At 38.7% G+C, this 24096-nt stretch overlaps 1 protein-coding gene across 2 annotated transcripts in view; it reads right to left on the reverse strand.

Moving 5' to 3' along the window:
• The window catches only part of abat (4-aminobutyrate aminotransferase), a 43877-nt gene that overhangs the window by 9915 nt on the left and 9866 nt on the right, over positions 1-24096 (reverse strand). Inside the window, exons 2-12 of one of the 2 annotated variants that reach the window (XM_053444062.1) lie at positions 22606-22725; positions 20534-20631; positions 20418-20447; positions 18564-18681; positions 12769-12818; positions 12349-12429; positions 12080-12172; positions 10384-10446; positions 10205-10268; positions 9805-9953; positions 9141-9278 (exon numbers count right to left, since the gene is read on the reverse strand). In XM_053444062.1, coding sequence (XP_053300037.1) covers positions 9141-9278; positions 9805-9953; positions 10205-10268; positions 10384-10446; positions 12080-12172; positions 12349-12429; positions 12769-12818; positions 18564-18681; positions 20418-20447; positions 20534-20631; positions 22606-22675 — 954 coding nt within the window. In that variant the 5' untranslated portion in view covers positions 22676-22725. Of the gene's footprint in view, positions 1-9140; positions 9279-9804; positions 9954-10204; positions 10269-10383; positions 10447-12079; positions 12173-12348; positions 12430-12768; positions 12819-18563; positions 18682-20417; positions 20448-20533; positions 20632-22581; positions 22726-24096 lie in introns of both variants that reach the window. The other variant, XM_053444061.1, reaches the window with a different exon arrangement.

Genomic DNA, 24096 nt, shown 5'->3' on the forward strand with positions numbered 1-24096 from the left:
ATTTTTTTGGGTCTACCACTTGATTTTTTTGTTTCCATAACCCTGAGGATCTTTTAAGAAATGCAAAATGATTGTCTTACTGCGTCCAACCTCAGCAGCGATGGCACGTTGTGAGAGGCCTTGTTTATGCAGTTCAACAATCCTACCACGTTCAAAGACGGTGAGCTTTTTTGCCTTTGCCATCAAGAGATCTTCACAGTGTGATTACTTGACAGGAAATGACATGGAATCCAAATTTTTGCACAGATTTTGGCTTTTAAAGGCTGTGGTCTTAAAATTTTGATCAGCTGATGAACAGTCTATTTGAGTTAAATTGTTGTTTTCAATAAATTGCCTGCTCACAACTTTTGGTCTCTTGTTCCCATTTCTTCTTTTTGCATTTTGAAGCTCTACTTAGAAACTTCCTAAGATCCAACAGTGCAAAATGCAAATTCATGCAATTTTTTATCTGGTCTTAAGATTTTGATCAGGAGTGTATATCATATAAGGTTTGCACAACCCACGTATAAAGTACATTCCAACTTTTTTTAATGTTTTTGCTGAATAACTTAATTTATATTCGGCTTAACCCCTTGTAGACGGATGTCGCGAATTTGCCTCAAACCCCATTCCGGTCTTAATGCCGCCGAGGTGACGATTGTGCCTGATGGTGCAAATACTACACATACCAAAGAAGGTATTGGAAGCACTCTGCCTCCATCTAGTGGTCGAAGTGGAATGTATATGTATATACTACCCCCTTGGGACTGTGCAGCAAAGTTATTCTGAGGTATTAGGCTGTATTTTAAATACTGTGATGATGGAACAGCAATATTGTACAGAAAAATATGTTGTTATTCAATTTCAATCAAAAGCAACATCAATCTACATACAAGAGACTGGAAAATTTGTTCAATAAAGGTTATGCCCCATTATGCCTAATGTCGCTAATTTGCCTCATACCTTAATTTTATATCTACTGTAAATGCTATATTGAAATTAGCAATCTCCACTTAATTTAGCATCTGTATGACAGCCAAAAACACAAAAAATATTTTGTTTCTATAATTGGAAATTTATTCAGGCAGTAAGGGGTTAAAATGGATACTACCATCTATTTCAAAAGAAATAGAACTGTCAAAATAGCCATCCACCTGGAGAGAGGGTAGTTTACAGTGATTTTAGAACAGCTAAGAGGGTTTTAGAAAGCCCCTATTAATGCCCACGGCCTATGTTCTAAAATCAGTGTAAAACAAAGATTCAAGGGGCTTATTGTTTGTAGAAAATCGTTATCTGGCATAAAAATCTAAAAGGTGTATATTAAATGTAAAAGCTCTTTCGGAAGAACATAACTAGGTTGCTTGATTTAAAGCAGCAAACCTGTTACCAAAGAGGTATAAAAGCTGTACAGAATCATAAGACCATTCTCTATTGTAAATAAGAGTCAATACCCTTTATCCTGCTGACAATACCACTACAATTGTTACTATGATGTTAGATGCTGTTTATTCTCAGCAATGTTGTAAATGTTGTTAGTTTCTACGTTTTTGTTCCACCCGGTTAATACATTTTTTTTGTGATAGTTTTTCCTTACTCTTGGTGAGGGTTAAGGGCAGAGGATGTAGCAGCTTTGTTAATCCCTATGAGACAATGATTTGTGAATATGGGCTATACATTTGATTAATTGATTATTACTCAAGATCCCGAATGAAGTACCATGAATGAGAAAGGAGAATATATACTATCTCTATCAAATGACTATACCAAATCCCTGTTCATAGAACTAGAAAGTGCTGTTAATAGATGCACTGTATGAATGTGTGTGTGAATGGGTGAATGTAAAACTGTACTGTAAAGAGCTTTGAGTGGTCATCGAGACTAGAAAAGCGCTATATAAATATAAACAACATAAAAACATTTACCATTTACTACTACAAATATGCAACACGATGGTGTAAAGCAACTGGTTCGTCTCTGGCTGTGTTTGGGAGACCCTGGTGGCATCGACATGTGCCACAAGCAGTTTGCATGCTTGTCTTACTTCAACATATTCTTACAGCTCCTACACATGCAGAACAAAAGGTCAACATTGGGAAAGATAGGTGTGAATTTTGTGAGCAGAGACGCCCCCCCCCCCCCCCCAAAGCTGATATAACATCCATAAAACATTAGACCTCTTAGAACCAAAAAAAATGATATTCAAGTGGAAAACAACAATATGTGACTTCACAGGTAAAACTTACACAAATATGTGCAAAGTGTTTCCTGTCATCCCTGTTACTAAGTGTACAAAGATGTAAGAAATGACAATAGAAATGGGCTTTCAGTTCATTATTAGGGCCCGAGCACCAACGGTGACAGGCCCTATTGAAATTGAAAGGATTATTATTATTAGGGACGAGCACTGAATGGTGAGAGGCCCTATTGAATTGTAAGGATTATTAGGGCCCGAGCACCTGCGGTAGGAGGCCCTATTGAAATTGAAAGGATTATAAGGGCTCGAGCACCAAATGGTGAGCGGCCCTATTGAAATTTTAAGGATCATTGGGGCCCGAGCACCGAAGCGGTGGGAGGCCCTATTGAAATTGAAAGGATTATTATTATTATTATTATTATTATTATTATTCGGGCCCGAGCCCCGAAATCGGTGGGAGGCCTATTGAAATTTAAATGATTATTATTATTACTATTAGGGCCCGAGCACCGAAATCGGTGGGAGGCCCTAATGAAATTGAAATGATTATTATTATTAGGGCCCGAGCACCGAATTCGGTGGGAGGCCCTATTGAAATTGAAATTATTATTATTAGGGCCCGAGCACCGAATTCGCTGGGAGGCCCTATTGAAATTGAAAGAATTATTCTTATTCTTATTAATACGACCACAATGAACTGGCTTTTTGAGCGCTTTAACATGCTCAAAAAGTTTCTAAACTTTGCAGTAAACTAGAAAGTGGTGAAAATTTACGTATTCTGGGGTATTAAGAAATGGGCGTGGCAAAATGGCTCAACAGCGCCACCTGGAACGCAGCCCCTTGGTTTCCACATAAGCGATTTTCACCAAAATCGGGACACAGGTGTATCGTGACTAATCATAGAAAAAAGCCTCTTGGAGCATTATGAAAACGCAACATCGTTAATCTCAAGCAGACTTCAATGAATTATTTTGTTAAATATAAATAAATTATAGCCTTGTAACTTTACTAGAACAGACAGCGTCATAGTGAATTTGAGGCTGATGTCCACTACCTATTTCCTAAGCTGAAATGATTATGATCTGATTAACTTTGAAGTAATATTTTATTTTTACCATGTAAAAGTCTGTTAAGCAGTTAACCTGGCACATGTATGACTTTACATATCTGTGTATTTGTGTTGAATGTTCCTCTAGGATGTCCAACCTGAGACACAACTGGAATCCAACCAGACTGAACACTGACTCCAGGTACAGACCTGTTTTCATTACTTACAAACAATCAAAGTATTGCACATAATACATAATGTATTAAATTACAATGCAATACTTTTAATGTGAAATAACTCCATACTGTACATTCACTGTCATGGTAGTGCACGTTTTAATCCAAAAGCATATTCAAATACATAGTTGAATATCCACAGAAAATAAGGATACACACTTTGTTCATAAGTAACACTTCATCTACAATAATGCCATACTTTTATGTTTCCTATCATTTTATTAGGGACGGACGAGCCTGAAGGACACAGCTGTGACGACCATGTTCTGTCTCTTATGGCAAAGCAGAAACATAAAACACTGGGTTCTCTTCTAAAGTGTATCAAATCAGAAGGCAAAAGATACACATTGTTCTAATAAGTGTTTATTTTTTTAACCAACCATAATGAAGATAGAAATGAACTCTTATCCATGACACTTAGCAATGACTGCCAACACTAAACAGTTGCAGGCCATCTTTTGTTAAGGGAGGAACACATGAAGTGTTGTTTAGATGAAGCTGCTGCAGTCGTCCTTGTGTTGACCAGCATGAAGCTGCAGATCTCCACCATGTTGCTGCTGAGGACATCAGGTGCTGCAGTTCTTAATCTATGAAAAGAAGAAACGCACTGTTAAAGAATGTTTTGTGTTGTGTATGAAGCACCACAGATTTCAGACAGAACCGATGTACTGGGCTCTTGGTTTGTACCCTTATGGTTAAATGCACATATTTTAAGTTGCTTTTGATAAAAGTACTGAAAGAAATAAAAAATTGTACAAATAGATAAAATGTCTTTCTACCTCATCTGTAATATTCAAGGTGATAATCTCCCACAGAGCTGTTGATAACAATCCACATCAAGTCTCTCCACTTCCCTCAGTGTGAAAACCTAATTATATAATTAATCTGAGAACTGTTTACAACACTGATGTGTGGAGATTATAATCATATCTAAACTGTCTAATTCACTCTAAAACTCCATAACAGGCTAAATAAACGAGGTAAGAATAGTAATGGTGGATAAACCAGCCTGTATCAGAATATTGGTGAAACATAGTTATTATCATATGCAACTTACACATGTAGCATATTGATATTAACTAAAATAAAGTCACAACCAAACACAAGACTCAGTAGTTAACTTGCTTCAATCTGTTCATTAGACGTGTTAAATAAACAGTAACTTTTATAACAATTACATATTAAAAAAGACTTGAGGCATGTAAGCATATGATGATAGATAAAGCAAAAGGTTTTGTTGTTGTATAGTTTCAAGGTTACTTACCTCTAGTTCATAGCACCACCTGCTGGCTACAGGAAGTGGAGTGATCATCCTTGCCGCAGTGCGAAAACGCATCCAACGCGGAGACGAGCGCTTGGTCATCGTACGTTCTCTCTTCACCGACCAAAACAGACTTGAAATTGCCTGTGCTCGGGCCCGTTAGTGCTACAACATACAGTTGCAATCAGAAATATTCAACCCCCTCACCTCAATAGACATTATAGTGATGTGGATGACAGATAATGACAATAAATGAAAAAAAAAACCCTCATCAAACAACAAAGGATATTTATTGATACGTATTTTAGTTATTTTGACAACAGAAGTTGACTTAACTTGGAAGTTCAAATGAAAAATGTAACTCTTTCAACACATGTGCATGTGCAGTATTATTAAACCCATCAGCTTCAGTACTTTGTGGCGCATCCTCTAGCTTTCATAACTTCTAAAAAATGTTTTCGGTAAGTGCGGACAAGCTTCTTACACCTCTCAATTGGAATCTTTGCCCATTTTTCAAGTGCAAAAGCCTCTAGATCAGTGATGTTTGATGGCTTCCATGCTGCAACTGCCTTCTTTAAATCCCACCAAAGATTTTTAATCAAATTTGAATCTGGTGACTGTGAATGCCATTCCAGGACGTTCCAGGATCTTTTTCTCAACCAAGCTTTGGTGGACTTGGAGGTTTTGCTTTGGATCATTGTCTTGCTGGAAAGTCCAACGATCACCAAGGTTTAATTTGTCAACAGAAGGCATCACATTCCTCTTTAAAATGGCCTGGTATTTCTGTGAATACAGGATGCCATGTACACAATAAAGATTGCTAGTTCCTGCCGCAGAAAAACAGCCCAACATCATCTTTGACCAACCTCCATGCTGGACTGTGGGGATGGTATTCTTCTGGTCCTAAGCCTGGCCTTTCACACGCCAGACATACCGCTGGTCCATACGTCCAAACAGTTTGGTTTCATCAGTCCATAGAACTGTCACCCAAAACTCAGTAGTCTTATCCAAATTCCTCCTGGCATATTCTAGTCTACTTTTGATGTTCCTTGTGGTCAAGAGCTGAGTGTTTCTTGAAGCCGGCCATGAAGTCCTTTTTTATTCAGTGCACGTCTTGTAGTTGCCACTGTCGCACTTGTACTAGCCTTCATCAGGTCATCCTGTAGGTGTCTTGCAGTCACACAGAGGTTTATCTGAGTTGTTTTGACTAAATTGCTGAGGGTCCTTGATGAAATGTTGGGCTTTCTTCCACGGCCAGGCAGGTTTGAAGCTGCTCCATCAGTTTTAAACTTCCTTATAATGTTCCCAATTGTGTCTCTTGGAATATAATTTTTGGGGGAAATCTTCTTCTACCCAAGGCCTTTCAGGTGTGATGAAATAATCCTCTCTCTCAGCTTTTGTGGAAGCTCCTTTGTCTTTCCCATGATTGCAACTCACCTCGCATACCTTCATGGGTGGGGTTTATATATGCATCACAGCTGAAGCAAATGAAGGATCAGTATAGAGTTCCCAAAGGCTTAATAATGTTTCAACTCAAGTTTAGGACAAAATAACTGTCAGACAGCTTTAAAAACAACAATATTATATAGGGGTTGAATAATTGTGACATGGCTATCTTAACAAAATATACTGCTACACACAAATACTACATCATGCATTTTCCGTGTTGATTTTCTGTATCACTCAACTCATAAAAAAAACATCCGAAGCAGAATCTTGCTCAAAGAGCAAGATTCTGCAGATTCTGCTCAAAGAGCAAGATTCTGTCAACTTTAATTGATAAATCCTTAAAATCTTTGGGGGGTTGAATATTTCTGATTGCAACTGTAGCCCTAGTTAGGGCCCGAGCACCTCCGGTGGGAGGCCCTATTGAATATGTAAGGATTATTCTGAGCGTTTTTCAACGTGCTCAAAACGTTTTAAAAGTTTGCAGTAAATTAGAAAGTGGTGAAAATGTACGTATTCTGGAGTATTTGGAAATGGGCGTGGCAAAATGGCTCAACAGCGCCACCTACGAAAATGAGGATAGTTGTGTATCATGACCATATGCACAAAAAAGCCTCAAAGAGCATTATGAAAAACGCAGCAGGAAGCTCGCCATTTTAGATTTAGTGGCCATTTTGGCCATATTCCACATTTTTCCTTTGATTTACTTGTTGTAGAGCTTTCATCAGATCAACTTAAAATTTAGAAGAGTGTCATCATAACAAGATGGAGATCTAAAGTTATTGAAAGAGTGATTTTTCGTCAAACCGTGTGACCGTGGCGGGGCGTCAAAGTTTGATTACACGCCATCAAAATACGGGCTTCTGTATCTTGGACATATTTGGTCCATCAAGTCCAAACTGGACATGTAAGACAAGAGTCGCGACCTGAAGATATCTATACAGAAATCGTGACTTAAAATGACAGCGCCCCCTGGTGGCAGCAGGAAATGTCTTGTTTTTGGTACGTCTTACACTTGGATGTATTTCTCCTCATCCACTTTGCAAAACCATGTCAAACTGTGTCAAATGGGTCTCAAGACATTGATAATGTAGGCATAAGATTACTGTGACTTTTCATCATGCGCTTTATTAATGGCGTGGCTCAAAGTTCATCAGCTCGCCATGACACACGAAATCGCTGTAACTTCCGTGATCATGGGTCCAATTCCCTCAAACTACTTGTGTGTATCAACAGCCCCCCCTTGAAAATATTCAGATGGTTTTAAGGAATAGGCGTGGTAAAATAACTGACTAGCGCCCCCTAAAGGGGAGCCCCGGCACCACGATTGGTCTACATCTACAAATTGATAGGAACATGTGTCTTTTCATGACAAAGAAATAAGTCTCTTGGATAGATATGCTAGAGCAAACAGGAAGCCCACCATTTTGGATTTGGTGGCCATTTTGGCCATTTTCTACAATTTTACTCTGACGAACTTGTCGTAGGCCTTTCATCAGATCAACTTCAACTTCTGGGAATGTCACCTAAACTAGATGGAGATATAAACTGACTGTGTATATTTGATTTCATCACACGGTGTGACCGTGGCCTGGCGTCAAAGTTTGATTACACGCCATCAAAACACGAGCTTCTGTATCTCAGGCGTATGTGGTTCAATCAACTCCAAACTACATATGTAAGACAAGAGTCGCGACCTGAGGACATCTACAAAGTCAACATGACATAGCGCTACCTGCTGGCTACAGGAAGTGAAGGGTTTATCCTTGCCGCAGCGCTTAAAACGCATGTAACGCAGAGACGTGCGCTTGGTCATCAGACTTGAAATCACCTGTGCTCGGGCCCGTTAGTGCTACAACGTAGCCCTAGTTGTAAGTAGGGCCACTAATGCATAGTTGTATCATGACCAGACAAACAAAAAAGTCTTAGGAGAAATTAGAAAAACGCTACCGGAAGCCTGCTATTTTGCATTTAATGGCCATTTTGACCAGGGCTTACATCAGATCAACTTCAAATTGAGATGAGTGTCATCACAACAAGACGGAGATACAGAATTATTAAAAGATCTATTTTTCGTCACATGGTGTGACCGTGGCTTGGAGTCAAAGTTTGATTACACGCCATTAAAACACGATGTTCTGTATCGCAGACATTGGACTATGAATCCTTTGATGCTGAGCCGTAAACAAACAACTCAACTCCTACAGTGTCAGTGGTCAAAGATCAAAGGAATATTTATGTCTTGCAAAGGTTACGTCTCTCTCTCTCTCAGAATTTGGACATTTTCTCAAACCGTGTCAAAATTGAGGTACGGCGAAGGTTCATCCTCCGCCAAAGGAGACGATGTTGTCATAACTCCACTGTGCATTGTCCTATCACCACCGAACTTCTGTCTCATGATCAGAGTCCAAGCCTGAACAGCTCTATGTGTCTATATCTCCTCAGTCATTATTTATTTTTTTCAGGCAAAACGCATGCAACGCTTCAAAGCATTTTTCTTTCTTTATTTCATGGATATTTAAAAAGTCTCGGTTAAAGTTATTTTAGATTTTAAAAGGCACAGATTTCATGGGATTACCAATAATACGATTTTTTTCTTTATAAATGACCAAAGAACGACCGGCATCAATGTCGCAAAAAGCTCAACCATAACTATTATGGATAAACCATATACAAGCAAATTTTCACTTAGGGATATTTGCAATTATTTTAACAATCTGATTGTGTCCTTGATGCACTTACGGTCAAATGATATTGTAATATAATGAAGATCAATCCACTATTGATTATCCAAATAGGACTTCATTGTACAATGATGATGAAACTTTGCCAAAGGGAAGCTACAATAATTTATTACTCAGCATTTATGAATTTAACTGCAGATAGTAAACCAGTAACCCTGTCAATTGATGCAACTGAGAATGCGCACAACAATAAATCCTTAAAAGGATCTGTTGCCATAATGATAACTGGTACCTTGCGTGCAATGTTGCGGAGGCTTTTGAAGAAGTTGGGGGTGGCGTGGTTATCGCCACCTTCAGCCTGGATCGGTTCAATTACAATCCCTGCCACTGGTTTCCCCTTCTGTCTCCACTTTATGATCAGGTCCTCCACCTTGTTATGTGTGGCACACACACACACGCACGCAGACGCACGCACACACAAACACACCAAGTTGTGTATGGAAGTAAACAAGGAAAAGAAGTCGGTAATTAACGTAGAAGACACAGATGTGAGCATTTACGGTTTCATTTTTCTTTTGATATGTTTTCAATCACAGACCGGTTACGATACAAGTTTGTTTTCACCCGTTGACTCCCGCCCGACCCTTTTCCTACGCAAAATTATGAAGAATGTCGATATAGAGTGATGCTGAAGTTGCATTGAATTCCGATATCGGTCACATGGTTCAGACTGAGGTCGCATTTCAAATTACGTCACTTTATCCGTCATTCCTCATAATTATGGGCAGGCAAAGGGGCGGGAAAATCATGTGGAGAGGTGCTGATACATAGTTGAAAGTAGCCCTCAACATCCTGAATTTTTTAATCAAATCTGTTTAATTGAAGCCTTTCATGTCACGATCCCACCACTCCTGGCTCCGACTCTGCAATCCCCGTACTACACATAGACGGCTTACCTCCTCCAGACAACGAGCCTCCTCCTGTGCATTCTCTTTGGCAAACTCCTCCAGTGGGTACTGCAGTCTGGGGAACGGTGCGATGGGCCAATCAAATGAAGGCACATCCAGCTTGTGGATTGCTTTTGAGTGTGTTGTTGCCAAAGCACCTGAATAAGATGCAAATATTTAGTTAGCCACAAATCTATGTCATAACTATCCCTCAGCCTCACAATACTCAATACTTATTCATCTCACAGTATTTCAGGAGTTTCAGAAGCTTAAATGAGAAAATAATTTCCTTTCTTGAAAGGTGACTAATGAATTAAGGAGTAAGACCTCATTTGATTTCAAAGCTGCAGAGCACTGAATATGACATGGCTGTCTGGTTGATTTGTAAATATGAAAGCAATTAACAAACCAATAGTTCTTCCATGGAAACCTCCCATAAATGATAAAATACTGAGGTCTGGACAACCTGGCGACTGAGAAAGAAGGACACACAGATGAAGAGAGAGAAAAACCCATTAACAAATAAGAACACAATGTATGAAGAAAGCCCAAAATATTACAACAAGTATTGAGATTTCTTTCACTCACCTTGTTTATCATACAGGTGCTGAGGTCTTCATCGGATGGTGTGTTGTGACCTCGTTCCTTGTTCTACAGCAAAAGCCAACACAGTCAGAACCTTAAACATTGATTCTGAAGATTAATTCACATTTGGTTATTGAGATAATATTCAAGTTCTAATTAAATCAGATATTTTTGTCTGGGAAGAAGAAACTCAGTTAGGAGTAGAGTATTCTCTTATTCATAATGTTCCGTTTAGAAAAAAAAAATCAGGTTATTTTGTAATGATCGCGGTACATAGTCTAATGAGGCTCAGAACTCCATCAATGCTTACATGGGGAATTTTATTGTATATATTTTTTCATCCACATCACTGATGGAGACTTCTCTTTGACCCTCTCCTGTTGCAGTTATCGATCCAAAATCTATTGAACCATTTCTTGTTTATTTCAATGAAAGTGCACAGCTAACCCTAACCATCCAAACTAAATGCCTAACCCTAACCCTTATCCTAACCTAAACCTAATTATAGCCCTAAAACCAAGTATTAACCCCCACACAGTCCATTAAAGGGAGGTCACAAAGTGAGGACCGGCCAAAAACTCCTCACTTTCCCAAAATGTCCTCACTCCGTAGGTTGTATACTCAAACTGGTACTCACAAAGAAAGCTGTACAATGGTTTTGGTTTTGTATTTATATGGCGCTTTTCTAGTCTTGATGACCACTCAAAGCGCTATACAGTACAGTTTTACATTCACACACACATTCATACAGTGCATCTATTCGCAGCACTTTGTTATTCTATGGGGGGCCATTTGTGGTTCAGCATCTTGCCCAAGGACACTTTGGCATGCAGATGGGTCAGACTGGGGATTGAACTGCCGACCTTCAGGGAGGGAGGACGACCACTCTACCCATCAGCCACAGCCGCCCAAGAGCATGCACACACACACAGGCACAACAAGAATATATTAAACAAATTAAAAGCAGTGTTATGAAATCCATGGGGAAAGAGTTGAGAATCTTTTAGTACAGTCATCGGTTTAATTTTAAAGCTGCAGATTGAGCTACATTTCTTAATGACATTCAGAAAGACGTTCCTCTGAGCTGTGGCTTTCACACAAAAACCTGACGCACTGCCTTTGGGCAGACAGCTTTTTAAAATGGATAAAAAAACAATCTATTGCAGATATTCTTGTAGATATTATGGACTCTTTGCGGACTAATGGCGAGTTGTATTATTATTATTATTTTTTTAATTTTTTTTTTTAAGTGTCTTAAATTCTGATTTAAATTTAGAATCACGCAAAGACATTTAAACTCTCGTACTATTTCAATCTTTCCAGGCTTAATGAAAATATCAGCATTGATGGGCTGTTTATTGGATTGAGAATAAAACCAGGCCTCTTATTTTTCTTATGTTGAGACTGAGACATGATCTTATCGCAGCACAGAGCCTTCAGGAACACCCTTCTTGAAAAAGAGGAAGCGATTCTATGAAAGTTGCTGCCATGACAGAGATCAGCACCCATGGCAACAACGGACCTTTGGTTCAGTCCGTTAGTTAAATAAAAAATAAAATAATTATAATTATTAAAATTATTTGACAGGCCAGATATCTGACAGGCCACTTTTGGCCCAAGGGCCACCTTTTGACGACCACTGGCCTTAACTATGTTACCCAAGTGACATTTAACACCGTCTGTATGTTCACTCACTTACCCTATACCAGATAAACATTGCTTTGTAGGCGTTCTCATTTGAGCAAGAGCCACAGGCCATGGTCTGAACACGAGTCATTCCACTGGGAGCAACCTTAGAGGAGGGAAGACAAAAGAGGGAACACTAACTAACCATTGTCTTAAATGTTCAAGATTTTCTTTTTGACATGAAATTGTGTATCTGTGTCTGTCATAGGCTACGGTTGTGGAAACATTTCTGACTAAAAACAAATTAGTGTGTGCTTGTGTGTGTGTGTAAGAGAGACTAACTGAGAGAAGACTTTCAGTCAGTTTGTCTGGAAAGTTCTCAGGTGGCAAGATCCCCAGGGCAGGTCGGTTCACAAATGCACTCTGAAAAAGATAGAAATAAATGAATGAGTCGGCATTAAACTATAGATAAAGCCAGTAGCACCTTCACCTCAGTTAAAGCAACTATAATTATCTGTGTAACCACCACCAATAACCAGGACAAAAGATAAATAGCTCCTTACTGACAACCACAAAAATGTTAAGTAAAATGCATGCGTTTTAGTCGGTTGATTATGGTTACCATGTTTCAATTTAGTTTTAAATTGGTCAATTTCAAACTTGATGGGGCTAATTCTGAGAACCCAAGGAAGTGCAGTATATTGGGGGAACCCTTTAATGAAGCTAATTACATAAACTATCTTTTATGTGGTGAGGACATACCAGATTGTTGGGATTGGCCATCAGTTTGAGAAGAGCAGGGTGGTTGTAACCTAATGGAAGATAGAATGAGAGTGATAAAGATGGAAGACAAAAAATATTAAAGGGGACATATTATGCCCATTTTACCACAGTTGATATGGTTCCTTGGGGTCTTAATGAAATGTCTGTAACATATTTTAGTCAAAATACCACAAGGATCATTTAAAACAGCACCCTTTTAGCGTATCGTTTCTGACAGAGGAACCACAACAAAACACGGGAGTTATTTTTTTTTCCAGAGCTTTTGGGGCGTTAGACATGCCAGATACCCAAATTAACGTGTAGAAGCACTACAAAAGTGGAATTTTCATAATATGTCCCCTTTAACTAAACATCTTTATTTTTGGATTACCGGTAGCAGTCAATAGGTTCTGGTTAAAAACAAGTAAGAGACTTGTAAGACCTGTACTGTTTTTGTTTTATCTGGGAAAGACGTCTGACTACTGACCATTTGCGCTTCCTTCTCACATATCAATACCAACTATGCTGATGTCTGTAGGGAAAGCTCTGTGGCTTGGTGTTGAAGCTCAGAATTTTTTTCTCCTTCTGTTTTGAAATAATATTCTTTTAAAATAGGTTTAAAAAGTAACAAAAATGATGAATCGGCTGCTCTTGAAATTTCCTCTGATTTAAATGTTATTGTCAAGTAAGCAGGTTGGTTAACTACATTTGGGAGTGGTGACAGTGAAAGATGGGTCAGCCTGCACAGCCAAATCCTACTTGGAACATGCCTACAGTTCTCTCAAGATTTTAAAATCTCACCAAAACCGCAGTCAGACCTCATGGTAAAGCTCATTTAACACCAGTTGATCACCAAAGAACACTACAAGCCAATGACTGCACTTTGGCAAATCAAGTTTTGAACTAAATGAAGAGTTGTGCTGTCTGAAATATGCACACAGTTTTCTTGATCTGTTCAACTACGAGTATTTCTCCTTTTCAAGCATCTCTCAACTATATCAACCTCCCTTATTCCCCTGGTCTTGCTGTACTTTCGGCTTTAAATTATCTGCCTGCTGCAGTGACAGAAAGAAGAAATGCCTGAATAGCCCTCCAACATACTATGGCAAACAGTAAATGCATCCCTGGTCTGCATCATATTCTCACACCCACCTATGAACCATCCAGTAAGTTTGTCTTTCTTGCAAAGATATCCCATTGAACACAGAATCTGAAAGCTCTCTCCCAATTACAGTAGAGATTTGACCCTTAACTATTTAGACAAACATTAACTTTAGTGATGTCAAGCTCAAGTTGCCTGGTTGCCTGAGAATTCACCCCAACTTTCCATGTTTCTCAGTTGACACCTATAACCTTCTGTGAAACTTCTTAATAAGCTTTAGTAATTCCTGTCAGCTGTGGTAAAGCAATGTCATTCAGCTAATATTGTCTAAATTTATATTATACTATGATAAGACTTGTTTTTTGAGCACATGACATCAAAGCATTGAATCTTGAATATTATCTAAATGAATGGGGCTACCTTACATAAATTGTAGTGCAGTTCAACATACCACCAACAGAGTGCAGTGTTAGCAATGAAGTCTTCACCTCCTCTGAGGTCCTGACACAGGATGGTTTCATAAGTGTTCTTGATGATTGAAGGGTGATGATCAGGTAAATAACCATATACATGAAATCAAACCAGCACACCAGAGTGTGGAATAAGAGGAAATGAGGGCCTTATACTCAAGTCATTTGAATGCTGGAGGGAGAATCTCTTGAACACATCACTTCATCTGTAAAAAGGCTTTAAAATAACTTCCTTGTGCCACAAATTAAATCAGGGACAGATTTAAGAAGTCTTTTGTGCTTTGTGTATGCATGCATATGGACTGTAAAAAGAAACAAATACTTGAAAATCGACTGATGAATGAATTTTGCGCAGAAAACACAAAACATGAATATTAGTACATGCATGTCAAAGAACATTTTATCATGTGTTTGTTTTGTAAGTTTGAGTCATAGAATTAACAAAAATAGTGATAAGATTAACAAAAAGTGGAACTGAATAGTTGTATATTCAATGAAATACTAGCCATAGTATTGTCTGTCATATATCGACTTAGGTCTATGCTTTCTGAGAAGTACACAATTGTACCAAATACCAGTTGTCATGCCCTTCTAACTACTGAATTAATTAAATGAATGAGTTTCTGGCAACAACAAAAGCCCTTCTGTCAAGGAGGCCCAGAGGCCTCGATCTGAAACCACTGAATTATAAAACAATATTAATCAGCGGTGTCTGAAAATCTGTTTTAAAAAGACCATTAGAAAAAAAATTATTTTGTTTTTAAACTCTAATGAAAGATCTTATTTTTAATGGTGAAGGCACAGGATAGTTTAGGCATACCCTTGCACAATCCATAATCAAAGCCTTAAAAAGATAATTCAGCCAAAAATGAAAGTTCTATCGTTATCTACTCACCACCAGAGGTGTAAAAAGTACTGAAATATTGTACTCAAGTAAGAGTACCTTTACTTTGATGAAATTTTACTCAAGTACAAGTAAAAGTACCCATCTAAAAATCTACTCAAGTAAAAGTAAAAAGTAGTTCATCTAAAATGTACTTTAAGTAAAAGTTACTGAGTTACTTCCAACAACTTGATGGGGGCCGCTCCTATACAGTGCAAAAAAGGACAAGGGGTCATAAATCCAATCCAAAAACAGTAATTTTTAATTAAAGGAGAATCTTTACAAATATAAGTGCAATGACATTAAACATGTGAAACATTAAACATTTAACATGTGAAACATTAAACATTTAACATGTCAACACAACATTTAAGAACTTTTGGGAGGAGATGTCAAGACCTGAACCACATGACAGCTAAAATAGAAAGTTAAAATGCTGCTGTCCCACTGTATATTTAAACTTTTGGTTAAACTTTGGTCCATCTTTAGAGCACTAGTCTACAAACTTCTGGTTGAGTTTGAGCAGCAGCTGATTTTCAAAGTGAGTACAGCTCATCCGGGCTCTTTGCAGTGAACAGCATCCAGCACAGGTAGGCCAGTATTGAGTTTCAGGCAGTGTTGTGCATGAACGAGTTCAAAAGAACGCGTTCATTGAACACATTCATTTTTATGAGAACGTTGAACTGAATGAAACTTAATGACAAATATTGAATTTGAACGGTGAACACTTTCATATTATCTGAGGTCTAGCTAAAACGTTACGGTTTCCTGTTTTCCTTCTCCTGAGGAGAGACGCTGTCTAAATTGAATGCTTGCACTATGTTGTTACGATTGCCGCCGCCAGGAGTGAAGCTTGCATAGAGCGCCAAATGTGCTAGGGCCGGCCCTGTGTAGCGCAGTGATTCTCAAACTGTGTGGTGAGCCTCATCTAGGCATAACACGGAGCACGGAGGCACAGGTGGTGCGCGCGACCGGGAGGGGAAAATGCGGGGCGGAAGTAATATTCTAGCTGAACTAATGTTTTGACGTCCGCATCTCTTTAACGGCGGAGCAGTAAACAAATCGCTCTTTCGCCGTAGCCAGGGGTCGGCAACTCGCGGCTCTGCAGCCGCTCTGCAGTGGCTCCCTGTGCAGTGTTCTCCATGTCGCGCATATTTTTCGCGAACAGTGAACTTTATGATCAGTTTTCATATGTTGAACGTGCACGTGAGGGAACGTCATCCACTCTATGCAGCATCTACCACTGCAGTAAGAATTGCCTTGCGCCTTGAACTTTTTTTTTTACTCAGTAACGGATGTAATTTCCAATGTAGCGAAGTACAATACTTCAGTCAAAATCGACTTAAGTAAAAGTAAAATTACCCATTTCAAAAGCTACTCAAAAAATTACAAAGTACACAAAAAAACTACTCAATTACAGTAACGTGAGTAAATGTAATTCGTTACTTTACACCTCTGCTCACCACTATGTCAATAGTGGGTTAACTGTTCGTGTTCCAAAATTCTAAAATTACTATTTTCCTGCGACACTCAATGAGCAGCCTTTGTGTGTAAAGTAAATTTCTTATCACTCAAATGACAACTATGTTACACTACGGAGTAACTTCTACATTACAGTACTGCTGTATATAAAAATAGTTTACTCAGTTTCTAATGTTTGGTTTGAAAGCTCCGTTCATGTCAGAAAATGCTTAGTTACAAAAAACTGTATTTGATATGACGCCAATTGCTTCATAAGGTTGAAAACATAACGCTGATTTAATTATGTGTATAATCGTGTGGTTGCGTTATTAGCTTATTCCTATTGTTGTCGTCAAAGACACATGTAAGTTTTCATACTATTATTTCACTATTAATGGCGCTTTTTCCTCTACAGGTGGAGCTGTGGGAATGGTGGCATGACAACAACAGAGAATGTGCTGCAGGGAGACACACAAGGTAGATTATAATCCTTCACTGTGGATTGTTAAATAATCTTCACTGTATTCTAAGTCTTTAGGTTGTGGTTCCAGTTTCTTATTTTTTCTGCTCATCCGATTCTTAGGAGAATGAAGCAGTCCCCCCACAAACTGCATGACAGAGCATCCTGGTTTGGAAACTGTGTGATTGAATGTCTGCTCTCTGCAAAATGCAGACATTTATGGGGCTGACTTTGGCCTTTGAGGCTGAGACTATACTGGTAAATTCGTAATGATTACAAAGATAATAGTAATTAATTTGTAGAGAACCTTTCTAAAAAATGCAGCTCTAAGTGCTTTACAAACATAATAGATACATAAAAAAGGGGTGCAAGAACTAGTTAAGGGCTAGAGCAAAGAGATGTTTCAAACTTTCTGTAAAAGACATTCACTGAAGTGGCTTCTCTGATAATAACTAATGTGTGAAATTATGGCCAGTGTTGGGAAATGGTTTTTGTGCAAACCACATGCCTCCTTTTCGGCATATATCTGTTGCCGCATGTTCTGGGCCGAGCCTTCCGAACTCAGTCTCCCAGGGTGCAACATGTTGTCTTTGTCTTGAGAAAGCCTCCCGAACTCAGTCTCAAAGGATGCTGCAAGTTCTTCTGTTCCAGACATCTTCACACATAGGTGTGAAAAGCCACAATTCTTCTCTTTCCATCCACCCACCGAGGACAGCAGGCGGCCAGCCGCTTCTCCTGCATCGCTGAGGAGAGGGCCCGGCTGCCCCCAGCACATCTTCTCTTCCCACCAACAACCAGAGGTCAGAGGTGCAGCTTTCCAACTCATCTTCTCAAGGAAACCTCCTCTCAAATCAAGCTTCTACAAACTCCTAGCAGCGACTCGGAGTCCTGCAGGTAAGGACTTCGAACCAGCATCTGAGCACACTGCTCCACAGTAACGCTAAAGGCCAATGTATGCTTCTCCGAGTCCGTTACGGACGGACACTTTTTGATTTATAGTTCTCCGTTGCTGAAAACAATTGGGCGCCAGAACAATAGGTGGCGCAATGGAAGACGAGCTTAGAGAAGCTTACCTCATGAGTTCCCAGAAGAAGTCCACGTTCATTATTTACCTGCTCCCGGCTTTTCACACACACAGTCTACGATGGCAACTCAATAAAATAAAGTGACACCCAGCGGGTCATAATGCTTATGTTATCGTTTCTTAGCGCAGCGGTTCCCCGGTCTTGTTTCCGAACTGTGTTGCTAATTCAACAGCTTTAAGCTACACGGAGGCAGCTAGCTTCCCCCCCAACTTCCACACACACAGTCAGACACTTTTCAAATTTATTGAAAACATTAGAGGATAGAGGAGTTTATTCATACTGCCCACTAATAGAATCCATGTAGCTGTGGATGTTTGGATGTTTTGCTACTAACCAATTGGAATGGAAGAGATCTGAGAGTAGATATCCAGCATGCGGTTGCCATCCACATCCACCAGGTAGTTTCCCCTGCTCTCCTCATAGTTACAGAAGAAGTTGACTGCAGCAACATTCTGGGAAGAGAACGTTGAACAGCTTAGAGTAGAATTCAATCCTCCCTTGTGAACTTGACAAAAGACGCACACAAACAACAAATGCATCTGCCTCATGACAGTATAAAAGGCCTAGTATTTTGGTGAATGGAGTCAGACGAAAAGGTCATTTTTTAAATATGTATTTTTACATTGTATGCTGGCTTAGCTTTACTTGCAGAGTGGAACTTCTAATGTATTTCAGTCAAACAGAAGTAAACTTTCAAAACAACTCCAGAGATGGTTGCCATCTCGTTCAGTCAACACATGTAGAATAATACATGTGTAATAAGGCTACTGAGCCCAAACCTACACCCAATTTTCCCATGCAAATGCACTTTTCAATTCTATTCACTTTTATTTGTATCGTGCAAAATCCTAACATACATCATCTCACTTTTTATAGTATGTTTGAGAGCTTCAAAATTGTAGAGAAACCCCACAGTTCCAACAATGAGCAAATACTGTGGTGACTGTTGAGAGACAAAACTCCCCCATTAACTAGAAGAAACCTCTAGCAGAACCAAACTCAATGTGGGCGACCATCTGCCTCGACTGGTTGGGGTGAGTGCAGAAATGGGGAAGAGAGGGGAGGGGGGTGGAAAAGAAGGGGGAGAAGAGACACACCAGGAACAGTTGTGAAACCATCATGTTTTAGCTCTGGCAGACCGGTTGTTATGACAATAATAAGAGTGATAATTACAGATGTAAAACTATTATTAATGATAGCACGATAGTTTGTGTCAATGGGAATCTTGGTCTTAAAATTAGATATGGTCAAGTGAATAGTTGCCACACTGACCAACATAAACCGCGTCTAAAGTCAGTGCTCGGGTGTTGGTAGTCATATTAAAAGGTGCATTCTTAAAATAGCAATATCTGTCCTATGTAAGCTCACAAGGCCAAACAATCTGCTTGTCAAAGGCACAGGTGCTCTGCTTGTGCACTTCCATGTGTTTTCTCTTTTTTTTTTATGATTTTGAAATTACAGCCTTATATAATAGCAATCCACCAAGCTATATAATATGACACATATATGATCCATTTCGAAATTAAAAAGTGCCAAAAAAACAGTTTAAACTTCATTTTCTTGGCTAGTTATAATTCATTGGGGAGGATTTAATGCGATTTTAGGCTATAAGGAAGTTTCCAACAGAATAATGACTCATATCTCTGTAATATCACAAATAAATTAATACTCAAGATTAATTATAGAACACTATCTTACTTAGTTTACTAATAGCTTAAAAATAGACCATTTACTGTATGGGGTTTATATTAGCAGTGAAACCAAAGCAGAAAGACTTCAGCAGGAAGTAACTTAGAAGCTTCAAGTTTTTTCAGCCTATGAACCACACCAAAAATGATCACAGGAAGGAATAGGCCCCATTTCTAGTTTGATATCCTCTTCTTATAATACATTAGTTTGTGATCCATGCAGAGCTACTATGAAGATGAGCTTGCGGCTTGCACAATGTTCAGTTGTACAGTGGCATAATGTTAAGTAGCAGTAAAAAATGCTTAAAGAAATACAGTTGTATAGATTTGAACTATAAAATGGATTAATGGTTGAGAGGTTGCAAATAAGACGCTCAAAGGGGGGTACAATTATAATTTCATATTTTCAAATGGCTAATGCTATTTATGATTAATTCATTTAATCAATGGGTCACAAGAAAAGTCGCAGACACAATAAAAAAACCTGAAACTCAGCTCACCTGGATTTCCCCGAGTTGTTTTGTCAGCTCCTACAGATAAAAAAAACCTGTTAGTAATTCTTAGTGATATATTTTTTGTGGTTTTAAATCACTTGGTTTGTGTTAATGTGTGTTACTTTTGATCGTGGCCCCGGAACTGAAGTTTTCATAGAAGGTCCATCGTAGTCATACTCCACCTGGGTCTTCGGAGCTGCTTTGCTGACATATCTGCACCCTGATTTAGAAAAGATAAGAAGATAAGAAGATGAGAAAATAAGAAATAAGAAACTAGAAATGCATTCAAAGAGATGCTAAACAAGCACTGCTAGCAGTCTAAAATATTCAATATATGCTACATAGTTAAACAGCAAAATAATAGCACATTAATACTGCTACTGCAAAATTAGTAAGACCAATGTGCATATTACATATATTTTGAGGGTAGAGTTCAATAATTTGTTTCCCCTTCATCAGATGTTAAGAAAGGATGTTTGATCAGGAGAAACCAGGGGTCTCATTTATAACCATTAGGTACGCACAAAACAGGGCCTGAAACGTATGTGCGTCACTTCTCACGTAAACGTTGGGATTTATAAAAACAAACTTTGCAGGAAAATGAGCATATATAGGCAATACCCAGCCCTATATCTTATCCACTACAGCCGGATGCAGTGTAAGCTTCGCATAGAAATGATTTCCCGTGGACAAAAAGGTCCCCACCCAGATTCTGAACCCTGGAAATGTGTGTCACTTTCACAGAGACACCAGGACACTAGGGTATAAAGACCCGCATCTTCCGGTCTATTGATGAAAAATTGTCTGTATGAACCTTAGAACAAACGAATGGATTCAGAAAGTGAAACGCTGGAGTGCTTCTACTTTAATACGGGTTCGGGAACAAAACATTGTGGTTGACAGCAGAATTAACAGAGAAAATTATCTTTCACCCCAGTTTGAATGTGTATCTGTCTTTATGTCACCAACATAAATGGTTTCAACACTTTCTGTATGCGCTTCAAAATGAAAGCAGTCCAGCTCTTCTGTTAACCGAATCCATTATTTTGTTTAAAAAGGCTTTTTTACTGTGAAATATTTCCAGTAGCAGAAGATGCAGGGATTCATACTGTATACTACTTGTATTTATTTGAGTACACAAGACTACTTTTATACAAGGAAATAGGTATATTTATTGTCATACTCAAGTCAAAGGCTATATGTAAAATATTGTACTCTAGTAGCAGCTCCTCTGCAGAAAATATTGTTGAACTGAAGCTAAATATTGTGCATTGAACAGATGCTGTAAATATAAATTGATATTAAGTAGAATATTGTGCAATGAATAGATAAAGTTGCACAAATGCCCTTCTTTGTGTATATTTATGCTCGTACATTTAAAAGAAATTGGTAAAATAATTATTATATATTCAATATTACCCATACAGAAAAGAGATCTAATTCAGGAAGCTTTTTTAAGGACATACTTCTTCGAATGGACTGAGATAAAAAGCTGAATTCATACTTTGAGTGTACCTAATGACCCCTTTCAAGTATTTACAGATAGTAAAAGCCCACAAAATGTATTTTACTCAATATGGGGCCATTCAAACTTAGGGTTAAATTGCTTAAGTATTCCATTGCGAGGTCATGCTTTTCAGAGAAATATCCACTGATATTAAAACCATGATGGTGGTTAACAGCATCTGCTAAATGGTTAAAGTGAAGCAGTAAATCTAAACAAAATAGATTGGCCTACTGATAATTGATAGGAGAAAGGACCTTTGTCACATCACTGTGAGGAGTCTCTGTGAAGCCAGTTACTCATTTACACTGATTATTCAGTCATATTCCTTTGTTCACAAACACATGGTTAAATCAGAATGTGCAAAACTTCATATTTACTGAGGATATTTAAGTCAGAATAAAGTAGGACACAATGTTTAAATTTTTTTCTCAAATTTGATTGCTCGAATTCAATGATAATCTGCTCTCTGATACTTGCTTCAATGTAACCAACCAGATTTTAAGACCACTCCAACATATATTTTTTTCCTTTAACAGTCGTTTCTAAGTCAGCAGTTCATTGCAATTGGTAACAAGGCATTCAATTAATGATTAAGATACACCTCTAGGTTAATCAACAAAAATTTATAAAAGTGAGTGGTCATTAAAACACATGCAGGCTGACCTGTATTTGAAGAGCTTGATTTACCTGCAGCACCGAGCCATAGGTTCTTCTGCAGGGAGAGAGAAAGCTGACGGCTGAACAAGGAGGACGCCATGGCAGGACAGATTCAGCAAGTGCTATCAGGATCTTAATTCACCAAGTCACCTATAGGAAGAGAGAGAGAGCAGAGTCGAGCAGAGAGAACCAGTGAGCTGCTGTTACATCCACTAAATTATCTTGATCTTTCCGAGCTTTATACTAAACCAGCTCCGCGTATTCACAAGCAGGGTTGGGTAGGTATAAGTTACCCATCACATATCCACTTGAGGCAGATGGCCGCCCACTTTTGATCTGGTTCGCTAACTGGTTTCTTCCAGTTAATGAGGGAGTTTTTTCTATCCACAGTGCTTGCTCATTGTGGAAACTGTTGGGTTTCACTATAATTGTTAAGGTCTTGACCATATATGTTAAGTGCTTTGAGATAATGCATATTATGATTTACTAATTCATCCGAAACAGATTACTAGTAACTTTGCTTTCTTGACTCAGAAGTGAGCTCAGACGAGCTTTTAAACAACTCCAAATCCTCTATGCACACACACAAAAACCTCCAGGACTTCATACACCCTTGATATACATATATAAATGTATATATTTACATGTACACATACTGGTCATTTTCTCATACTATAACAACTTTATGTTTGATTAATGTTTTCTTGAGACAAATCGTATATGTTCCATCACAGGCTCTATCAATCCTGCAGTTGGTATCACAGTGACTTACTGATGTCAGATATTGGTGCATTGCCTTTTTTTGCAATGCAGAGAAGGTGTCAACATCTCTGTAATACTTTTAACACCCCATGAGACCATTTCAAAAGATGTTAGCAGTTTGTAATTATCAGGTCTCTACACTTTGACAAATGTTTATTTCAAGCTAGAGAGAGACAGTGGTTGAGGTTTAGGAACTTCTTGTATCATGAATCTCTGCACGGAACAAAATTCTATCAGCAAAATGTCTGCTGACCACCAAGAACCAAGCTAATTTACCCTTACAACTGTGCTCTGCCTTCATCTAGGAATAGAACCTGGACAGACAAATTAAGGAATATGGCTGTGACAATGTTGAATTGATTGAAATGTAACAACTGGTTGTCGGTCTTAACAATTTGGACATTCTTGTGCACAGCTATAGTACAATTATACCATGACAAAAGAAGAATTGTGAAAAAACTGGGAAGAGTAAGGCAATCAAATGCATGGCTGTTCGTTTTTTCCTCTATCATCTTCTAAGCTATTATGCAATACTGGCAGCAAGAACAGGAAAATTCTGGCTTTCACACAGCAAAGGAAACCTTGGTCCTTTACACGCAGGCACACACACGCGCACATACACACACACAAACACAGTTTCTTGGCAACATGTGAACTGGATTAAACTGGTTCAGAGTATGTGAACACTGGTATGCCCGGGAGGGATGGGGTGGGTTATGTGAGCGGACAGTTGAATGGACACATTCAAGTCTGAACTGG

This window comes from Pleuronectes platessa, chromosome 16, assembly GCF_947347685.1.
Source record: "Pleuronectes platessa chromosome 16, fPlePla1.1, whole genome shotgun sequence".
In the NCBI taxonomy this organism is placed as follows: Eukaryota; Metazoa; Chordata; class Actinopteri; order Pleuronectiformes; family Pleuronectidae; genus Pleuronectes; species Pleuronectes platessa.